Below are 9,908 nucleotides of genomic sequence, written 5' to 3' on the forward strand. Positions count from 1 at the left end.
AGGATACACAAGGGAAGTGGCTGTCGCCGAGTAGGAGTCTCCGCTGCCGTCGAGCTGCGGAACCTCCGGGACCCTCCGCGCCGTCAACCACTCCCCGCGCCATGCCGTCGGAGAAGACCTTCAAGCAGCGCCGCACCTTCGGTGGGGGTCGCGTCGCGGGGCCGGGCCCGGGCCCGGGCTGGGAGCGGCCGCGGGCCCAGTGGGACCGCGCTGTGGAGGGCCCGAGGGCCGAGCTGGGCCGGGCGATGCCGGGGGCCGGGCCGGGTGGAGGTCTGGGCTGAGGCCCGGCGTCCCTGGGGCTCCTGAGCGTGCCGAGGCCGCTCGGTGCAGTGGTCCCCGCCGCCCTGGCCGCTGGGAGGGCCGGCTTCTGTCTGGGTAGACCGGGCCCCGGGTGGCAGCCGGGGCGGGTCTGCCTGAAGCGGTGCGGCTGGGGGTCCAGGGGGCCCCCGGGGAGTCCGCGCGTCCCGGGCGCGGCGTCTGGCGGTGTGGACGGCCTGATCCGGTGGGCGGCACCGAGGTTGTTGGTTGCGGCGGGAGCCGCGCCCCTGGGCCTGCAGGGTCGCGATGGGGGCGGCGTGGCCCGCGTCTCCGAGCGGGAAACCGTGCGGCGCGTCCCGATTGTGCGGGACTTGCTGTGACGGCCCCGGACGCGGCGCTGGGAAGGCGGTGTTCGTCTTCCGTGGACCTTAACGCGGACGCCATGTGTCCGCTCCTCCTGCTGTCCCGCAGTCGGGAGCATCCCTTTGGTTTGGACGTGGCTCGCACGTCGCGATCCCGACTACGGTGCGAGTTCTCGAGCTCGAGCCGATGCTCTGGGGGTTCAGCGGTCGTCGCCGCGCACTCTCCGGTGCGGCGTCGCGAGGCAGCTTGTTTAGCGGCACCTGGACCTGCCTGGTTTCCTTAGAAATCGTTCCTTCTCTTCAGGGACCTTAGTGAACCTTAGCATTGAGAGCATTTGAGGTAGATTTACCTTTTTATCTGGTTTCTGTTTTCACCAGGTCTGGCCTTTGGGGCTTTACTGGGGACATTTTTGTAGGGAGATGGCCTTTCTTTCACAGTGCAAACTATAGTTTTGCTTCTAGTGTTTTTGAGCTATTCTGGAAGAATCTTTGAGGAAGAGTAGGTAGTAAGGGTGGGAGACAAAAGATAAGAACTAGGAGTCAGCCTGGAACTTGAAAATGGCCCCTGGGTAGACACCAAGAATGGCCTTTTTTTTTTTTTTTTTTTTTTTTTTACCTCCAGTAGTGTATACAGGGGGTAAAATATATGAACATATATACAAACACTGTATTTTCTGGGTGTTTGCCTTAGCTGACCTTAATTTCCCCCACTACCCTTAAAGACCTCTTTCTTGTAGAAAAGGGTCTTGCCTCTCATTGCTTCTGATTATGGTATTGTTGACTTCCCCACTGACAATTCCGCGGGATTGCATTCTCTGTAAATGCATTCTCTGGACAGAACCTCTTTACAGAACCTAAGATCAGCAGCCCCAGTTCGCTTGATTCTTTCCTTTTCAAGTGAGCGAGGTTAAGGTTCATTTCAAGCTGAACGTAGCTCAGCTGGTACCTTCCCTGGGATTGAGGGATCCTAAAGTTGACATACACCTTAGGGCTCAAACAAAACCCCTTTTGTAGCTCCACAAACTGGGTGGAGCCTGGAGGGGAAGATCATGGTCCACCTAGTGGTGGAAGCGGGACTGGTACCCATGACCTTCTGGCCTGAATTGCTCTCTTGGGGAGGTAGCCATCATTCCCACTGAGAGGAGGGACCAGAATTGGGAACCAAGAGACAGTGTGTCCTTGCATATAAGACGTTTTTGAAATATTTAAACCACCTTAAAAATTAAAATTAAGCACGTACCTGGTTTTCTCAAATGTGATAATCTTCACTCCATTTTCTCCTGGAGGCCCCAGTTTGTTTAATCCATTAGCTGCCTTGTGAGTTGTGTTTAACTTACACTAGTTTTTTTTTGTTTTTGCCGTTTTTGGCCCAGGCTGGGTTTGAACCCGCCACCTCCAGCATATGGGACCGGTGCCCTACCCTTTTGAGCCACAGGCACTGCCCAACTTAGGCTAGTTTTGAGGCCAGAGCCTTGTGAAGCATGTATTACTCACATGTCTCTTGACCTAATAAAACACTGTGGCTTTAAGGAAAAACATTTTATTTCTAGTGTGGCAGTCACTGTGTTGATAACAGATTTGCTTCCCAGATCTGTTCTGAAATTTTATCAAGGACAGTAAACCTAGATATTAAGCTGTTCCCACAAAAGCCTTTGTCTCTGGGGAGCTCTATGGGTTGGTCTAGAGAAAACAGCTCAGACTACAGTAATGGGACTGGAGAGTGAGGTTTATGTCAAAGCCTGGTGGCTCTCACTGGTGGGTGGGATGTCACCCTAAGGCTTATCTGCAAAGATGGAGAGAATATTTATTACCCTTCCACTCAGTAAATTGAATCCTGGAAAATGTGTGTACTAAAATGTTACTTTTAGGCTTGGCTCCTGTAGCACAGTGGTTATGGCATGGACGGTTCAAAACTGGCCCAGTCCAGCTAAAAAACAATGACCACTGCAACAAAAAATAGCCGGGCATTGTGGCGGCTGAGGCAAGAGAATCACTTAAGCCCAAGAGTTTGAGGTTGCTGTGAGCTATGACACCGGGCACTCTACCAAGGGCGACATAGTGAGACTCTGTTTCAAAAATAATTAAACAAAATGTTACTTTTTTTTTTTTTTTTTTAAAGATAGAGTCTCACTTTATCACCTGCAATAGAGTGCCAGTGGTATCACAGCCTGCCTCAGCCTCCAGAGGAGCTGGACTACAGGCGCCCACCACAATACCTGGCTATTTTTTGTTGCAGTTTGACAGAGGCCAGGTTTGAACCCGCCATCGTCGGTATATGGGGCTGGCACCCTACTCACTGAGCCATAGTCGCTGCCCAGTTTTAGGTTTTTTTTTTTTTTTTTCTTTTCTTTTTTTGAGACAGTGTCTCACTCTGTCATAGCTCACAATAACCTCAAACTTGGTCAATCCTGTCTCAGCCTCCCAAGGTGCCAGCCACAACACACAGCTGTTTTTTAGAGATGGGGTCTCACTCTTGCTCAGGCTGGTCTAGAGCTCCTGAGCCCAAGCAATCCTCCTGTCTCAGCCTCCCAGAGTGCTGGGATTATAGGCGTGAGCCACCTCTCCTGGCCTTTTGTTTTTTGTTTTTTTGAGACAGTCTCACTCTGTTGCTCAGGCTAGAGTATTGTGGTCTTATCTCACATCAAACTCAAAACTCCTGGGCTTGGCCGGGGCTCATGCCTGTAATCTCAGCATTCTGGGAAGCTAAGGCGGGTGGATTGCCTGAGCTCAGAAGTTCGAGACCAGCCTGAGCCAGAACGAGACCACATCTCTAAAAATAGCTGGGCATTGTGGCGGGCACCTATAGTCCCAGCTACTTGGGAGGCTGAGGCAAGAGAATCACTTGAGCCCAAGAGTCTGAGGTTGCTCTGTGCTATGACGTCAGGGCACTCTACCAAGCAATGAGAAAGTGTGACTGTCTCAAAAAACAAACTCCTGGGTTCAAGTGATCCTCCTGGATCCTCCTTCCTCAGCCTCCCAGAGGATTATAGCTGGGATTATAGGTGTGAGCTGCCACTCCCAGCCTAAACCTATTGGGGTTTTTGGTTTTTTTGAGACAAGTCTCAAGCTTTTGCCTTGGGTAGGGTACTGTGGCATCAAAGCTCACAGCAACCTCCAAATCTTGGGCTCAAGCAATCCTCTTGCCTCAGACTTTCTGTTTTTAGTGGAGATGGAGGTCTCAATTTTGCTCAGGCTGGTCTTGAACTTGTGACCTCAGGCAATCCGCCTGCTTCAGCTTCCCAGAGTGTTGAGATAATAGGTGTGAGCCACTGCCCCCCGGCCTAAACCTATTTTCTTGAATAAAAAGAAAAAGATAAACCTTTCCTCACTGCCTGAATAATTCTACTTTTAGATGTATTAGGATAAGCTTTTAGATATGAAACATTTTCCAGGATATATTAAACAGTTATCCTCTATTTGTTGGAGTGAGTTAACTAAATTGTGAGCTTTCCCTGCAAACTGCAGTGATCTGCACTGACAGATGGGGGATGTCACTGGAGAGGCTGGAAGCTGTGTCTGGACAGAGCCTTCCCTTCTCAGGGAGGGCAGGCACAGGGAGAGGTCTTAAGAGATAGGAGAGGTAAGGAGACCCTGGCTGGGACTGCCAAGAGCTCAAAGTGTAAGAACCACTAGGTTCTTTACTATAAACTAAGTTTATCCTTATTCTCATACTTAATGAACTGTATAGAAATACAGGAAAATACAAAAATCTGAATTTTCAGTCTTTGTCTATAGCAAAGATGTTTTATTTAGTTTGTATTTGTGTTTAGAAGCTGACTTTAAAATGTTGGGTGGTCCAAAATCATGTTCCAACTGGAAAGTGTATGTATTTAATAATTTTGTGTTGAACACCAAAAAAGATGTTGCATGGGAAAATAGAACAGTATATGGTAGTACTTGGACATAGGAATTATGTTCATAGCATTTATAAATAGTGATACTAAAATCATTTCTTTTTAATCCAGATGAGATTGCCAAGGATATTAGAATGAATACATGTTTATATAGGTCATAGCATCTTCTTTTTAGAGCCACCTTCTCAGGAAGTTCATGATATTGATCATTTATTTCCAAATGCCATAAGAATGAATCATATCATAGTAAGTTAAGGCAGTTTTATTCGGTTTTTGGTTGAAAGCTTTAATACAACCTCAGTCATTATGTTCACACACTATTTTGTGTGTGTGTTTTTTTTAAGAGACAGAGTCTCACTTTGTCACTCTCAGTAGAGTGCTGTGGCATCACAGCTCACAGCAACCTCCAGCTCTTGGGCTTAGGCAATTCTCTTCTCTTGCCTCAGCCTCCCAAGTAGCTGTGACTACAGGCACCTGCCACAATACCCAGCTATTTTTTTGTTGCAGTTTGGCCGGGGCCGGGTTCAAACCCCTGACCCTCAGTATATGGGGCCAGCGCCCTACTCACTGAGCCTCAGGTGCTACCCCACACACTGCTTTGTAATGACCTGTCTTTCCAATTCTTTTTTTTTTTTTTTGAGACAAAGTCTTTGCCACCCTTGGTAGAGTGCCATGGCGTCACAGCTCGCAGCAACCTCCAACTCTTGGGCTTAAGCGATTCTCTTGCCTCAGCCTCCCGAGCAGCTGGGACTACAGGCGCCCGCTACAATGCCTGGCTGTTTTTTTTGTTGCAGTTGCCACTGCTGTTTTAGTTGGCCAGGGCCGTGTTCGAACCTGCCACCCTCAGTATATGGGGCCAACGCCCTACCCACTGAACTACAGGTGCCGCCCAGTCTCTCTAACTCTTGTCAGGTTTTTAGAACTCAACCTGGTTGTTTCTCCTGCATCATCCAGAGAACCTGGTGCAATTTTTGAAATTATAAAGATATGATTATATTAAAAGGGAGAATAGAGATGTTCTCACAAGAGTATTTAATGGCAGACTTTGTGCTTTAAGCTTTGATTTCTTTTAGGCACTGAGCAAAACTATTTAAAACTCAAATAGGATATTATTTTCTTTCCATATTCCTTTCTCTTGAGCAGTCTTTTTCTTAAGCATCGTATCAGTAAAAAGCTGGAAATGATGAGAAAATTGTATCAAATAGTCTGTGGTTTATAATGGATTCCTAACCAACGTAAGAAACTATGGAAAATTAACAGAAATCAATGTATATATCATGGGTGGTGGGACTCCTTGGAGGATAGAGAGTTCAGGTTCCTGTGCAGTTAACCTGCTTAGTGTACCTGACTGCAGACCTGGGGCTCTAACCTGATGAAACCAGGGCTTCTGTCCTTCTGGCTTTGTATGGTGCCACCTGACATAGTCCTGTAAGTGCCTCCTGGTTTTCTTGTACTTTGCCTTTGGTTTTGGATACCAACCTTTGTAAGATAGGAAGAATCTACAGAGTTCTAGGGAACATGTCTTCACTGCTCTGCTATGTAGCCACAGCTAAGAATGGCTGAATTCAGACATAGAACCAGTAGAAATGCCAGGGAGCAACTGTCTGGCCCGTAAATAACACACTCCTGTCTCCTCCTCTCATTGCAGAACAGAGAGTAGAAGATGTCCGGCTCATCCGTGAGCAGCACCCTACCAAAATCCCGGTAGGTGGTCTCAGGGTTCTGCTGCAGGCACTGAGTATACAGGCAAGAATGCTTTGGAAAGGACCTCTTGAGAGCACTACTGCTTCAGCATACCCACTGACAGGATTTCTATCAATCTACAGACATTCAAACCTGAACATCAATTTCGTAGTCTAGAAGTGATGTTTTAATTTTTTTTTTAAGTGATGGGGTCTTGGCTGTATTGCTTAGGCTGGAGTGCAGTCTAAGACACAGGTAGGAGCACAGCTCACTCAGCACAGCCTTCTCCAGCTCCTGGGCTGAAGGAGGGCTCCTGCCTCCGCCTCCCAGGCAGCTGGGATACAGGTGCCCCACTTAGAATTGAGATGCTGACAGCTTCACTGTCCAATCTCATTGTTTTTCTTCCTCAGTCAGAGTTTGCTATCTTAATGTTACATATTTCACAAAAGTAATTATTTGGGGGTCCAGAAAAATCAGAGGGCCAACACTGTGTTTTATTATGGAAAGAAGTGTTACCTTTTTTTTTTCTTTTTGAGGCAGTGCCTTGCTTTGTTGCCCCAGCTAGAGTACAATGGTGTCATCATAGCTCACTGCAACCTCCAATCCCTGGGCTCAAGGGATCCTCCTGCCTCAGCCTCCCAGAGTGCTGGGGTTTCAAACATAAGCCACCACACCTGGCCCTGTTACCTGTCTTTTAAAGGAAGCAAACAAATAGTACTCCTATGGGAAATTCAATAGCTCTCAGGATTTAAAAGTAACTGCGAATTCAAGGATGCCCCAGAGAAATCTCTTCTGTTTGGCTGATCTGCACATGGAAGAAAGACACTGTTCTTTCCTGTGGTGTGCAGGGGCCTCAGACACTTGTGCTTTGTCAGCCATCAGCATCTTCTGCTCTAAATCCTTTGGTGGGGGGCCTTAAACAGGCCTTCTCAGGTATTTGGTTTAGGAACCAACCTACTCATTCATACTGAGAAATCTTGGACTAATTACTAAATTTCTAGGAGGAGTTCCGACACCCTCTGTAAAATAGAGAATCCCAGGCATTTATTGCAAAGATTTGCATAATTCTGGACCCGTGGCAGTCACTTAATGTTGGCTGATGTTGCCTCCTGCTAATTCTGTAAACCACTGAGAAAGGAACTTCACTACTTTGTATAAGCTTTCCTGGCTGGTCAGTTCATACCAAATTGAGAAAGTAAGTAAAAGCTGGCTAGGCTTGGAGTGGCCGTGTTGGCCTTATTGGGGCTCTAAGCTGGACAGAGAGGAGGAGATGGGTCTGCTCAGCACTTCACAATTGTGGGGGCTTCAGTAAAGGCCTCATTGCCCAGACTGGATAGAAACTTCACAGCTTGTCTCATCCGGGTGTTAACAAATGGCTACTGAGATAAGCCTCCAGGGAGGGCCCTCTTAGACTAAGTAGAATTTCCTTAGGTTTCTCTGTGCTTTTGAGTGCCTGCTACATCTACCAGATAGCACACACTAGCAGTTGAAAGCAAACAGCCAGCCAGGATTTTGTTTCACTACCTCCTTTTGAAATGTGAATCTCTGTGTAGATTGACAGCTATCTTTTCTGCTAGTAGTTTCAAGTTCTTTGCAGAAAGGTACATTATCTGTACTTCACATGCTTGTGACACCTGAACAGGTTTGAGAACCAGACCCTCCCAGGGGCTCACTTGCTGAGAATAGGGATGGCCAGAGAAGTCATAGCACATTGGCTCACCAACCCTCTCAGAATTTCTCAGGGAGGCTTTTCCCTCTGTGCTCCTGTCTTCTGAGAGAAACATTCTACAAGGTACTGTTTAGATCCAGCCATGTGTCTTATTGCAAGACATGATGATATCTCTCCCAAATTAGATGAGCAAAAGAAAAAATAAGAACTGAATAGTAAACCAGTCATTTATATAGTTTGTATTTTCGTGGCGATTAACAAAAGGGAGTTGGGACCTGCTAGAATGCCACCTCTCAGGGCAAACAAGAGCAGAAAGTGCCCCGAAGATAACCATTTGGCATTTTCCCAGATTCTTGTATGTTCCTTTAGTAGATAGATTATAAGGTTATTTTCTCCCCTTTTCTGAGTTCTGGCCCAGGATCCAAGATTTCTGCTCTGCCTCTGGTTTTCTCTGTTCTGGAAGCCCAGGACATTGCGCTTCTGAACATGCCCATTAGATGAAGCTCTGGGTCTTACTGATGAGGGTGATAACAGCTCAGCTGGGCCTTACACAGAACCTCAGGGAGGTCTCACACAGTGGACTTTCCATACCCACCTCTCAACCACTCCTTGTGCTGACATGGGAGGAGAGTTCCATCATGTGGCAAAGGATGAAACTCAGAAAACACAGAGGAGAAGGAGGCTCAGAGCCTGTCTGAGGTCGGGTTTTATAGCTGTAAACCTAAAAAAAAAAAATACTTTTTGTTCCTCCATGGGAAGGAATTATGGCAAGAAGCTAATAATGGCAAGGATTTTTGGGTTTTTTGGTTTCTATTGTGGAACTATTTTTATTCCCTATGTAGTTCTAGTACTTAATTTAACTTTAACCTCATTAAAAAAATATAAAGAACACTATCAAAATGAAAGGACCGAGTCCTTCTGCACCAACTTTGTCTCCACAACCCACTAATAATAGTCTCTATTTGGTTTGCCCATTATTTACTTAAGACTTTCTTTATGTCAAGTATAGAAACATTCTCTAGTAGGGAAAACATTGAGCATATTACCATAATTAACAACTAGTGCTTTTGTTTTTGTTTTTTTTGAGACAATGCCTGGGATCGAGGTGGATAGAGGGCTGTGGCTTCATTGTAGCCTATGCTGACCTGAAACTCCTGGCCTCACACAATCCTTTGCCTTGGCCTCCTGAAATGCTGGGCCATCGTGCCTGAACATTTCTGCACCTCAAAGGCTTGGGATCTTTCTCTGACTAGTTTATTTTTCCTGGTTCTAAACTCAAGCAGAATGAAAGATACACAGCAGAGTATTTCTGCCCACCCTGCTGCCTGGTAGTGACCATGCCCTCAGTGTATTTTGTAAGGGAGAAAGGCTAAGATAATAAATAAATGATCACACTTCATAGGAGAGTTACAAAGAAACTAATGAATGTGCTGTTTGGCTAGTCCCAACACAGGAAGCATGGTCTCTGTTTTTCATTGCTGATGACTTTTTATTAATAAATCTCTTCCTGCTTCTTTCCTAGGTGATAATAGAGCGATATAAGGGTGAGAAGCAGCTCCCCGTCCTGGATAAAACCAAGTTTCTCGTACCTGATCATGTCAACATGAGTGAACTTATCAAGATAATTAGGTATGTAATCACCTTTGCTTTGTGCTTCCTTTGAGTTACTTCCCGTTATCAGACTGATACTCTTTAGTTGTGATTAAAATCTCTATCATCTTAATAAAATTATACAGTGTTTCATTTCTCTGGTTTTATACTTATCTTACTGGACCTCAGTTCCTTCTCGTTCTTTCATAGTATCTAATGTAAATGTTTCTTCTTTAAAAGAAATGACACGTCTTGGCGCCTATGGCTCAAGTGGCTAAGGTGCCAGCCACATACACCTGAGCTGGCAGGTTCGAATCCAGCCCGGCCCGCCAAACAACAATGGCTGCAACCAAAAAATAGCTGGGCATTGTGGCGGGCACCTGTAATAGGCAGGCTACTTGGGAGGTGGAGACAGGAGAATTGCTTGAGCCCAGGAGTTGGAGGTTGCTGTGAGCCTTGATGCCACAGTACTCTACCCAGGGTAATAGCTTG

At 46.5% G+C, this 9,908-nt stretch overlaps 1 protein-coding gene across 1 annotated transcript in view; it reads left to right on the plus strand.

The window, feature by feature from the left end:
* Positions 1 to 9,908, plus strand: part of MAP1LC3B (microtubule associated protein 1 light chain 3 beta) — a 12,498-nt gene continuing 2,590 nt past the window's right edge. Inside the window, exons 1-3 of the mRNA XM_003800793.3 lie at positions 1 to 141; positions 6,123 to 6,178; positions 9,349 to 9,455. Coding sequence (XP_003800841.1) covers positions 102 to 141; positions 6,123 to 6,178; positions 9,349 to 9,455 — 203 coding nt within the window. The 5' untranslated portion in view covers positions 1 to 101. The remainder of the gene's footprint in view (positions 142 to 6,122; positions 6,179 to 9,348; positions 9,456 to 9,908) is intronic.

The sequence above is a fragment of the Otolemur garnettii genome, unplaced genomic scaffold, assembly GCF_000181295.1.
Source record: "Otolemur garnettii isolate 467f Iridium unplaced genomic scaffold, OtoGar3 scaffold00185, whole genome shotgun sequence".
Lineage (NCBI taxonomy): Eukaryota > Metazoa > Chordata > Mammalia > Primates > Galagidae > Otolemur > Otolemur garnettii.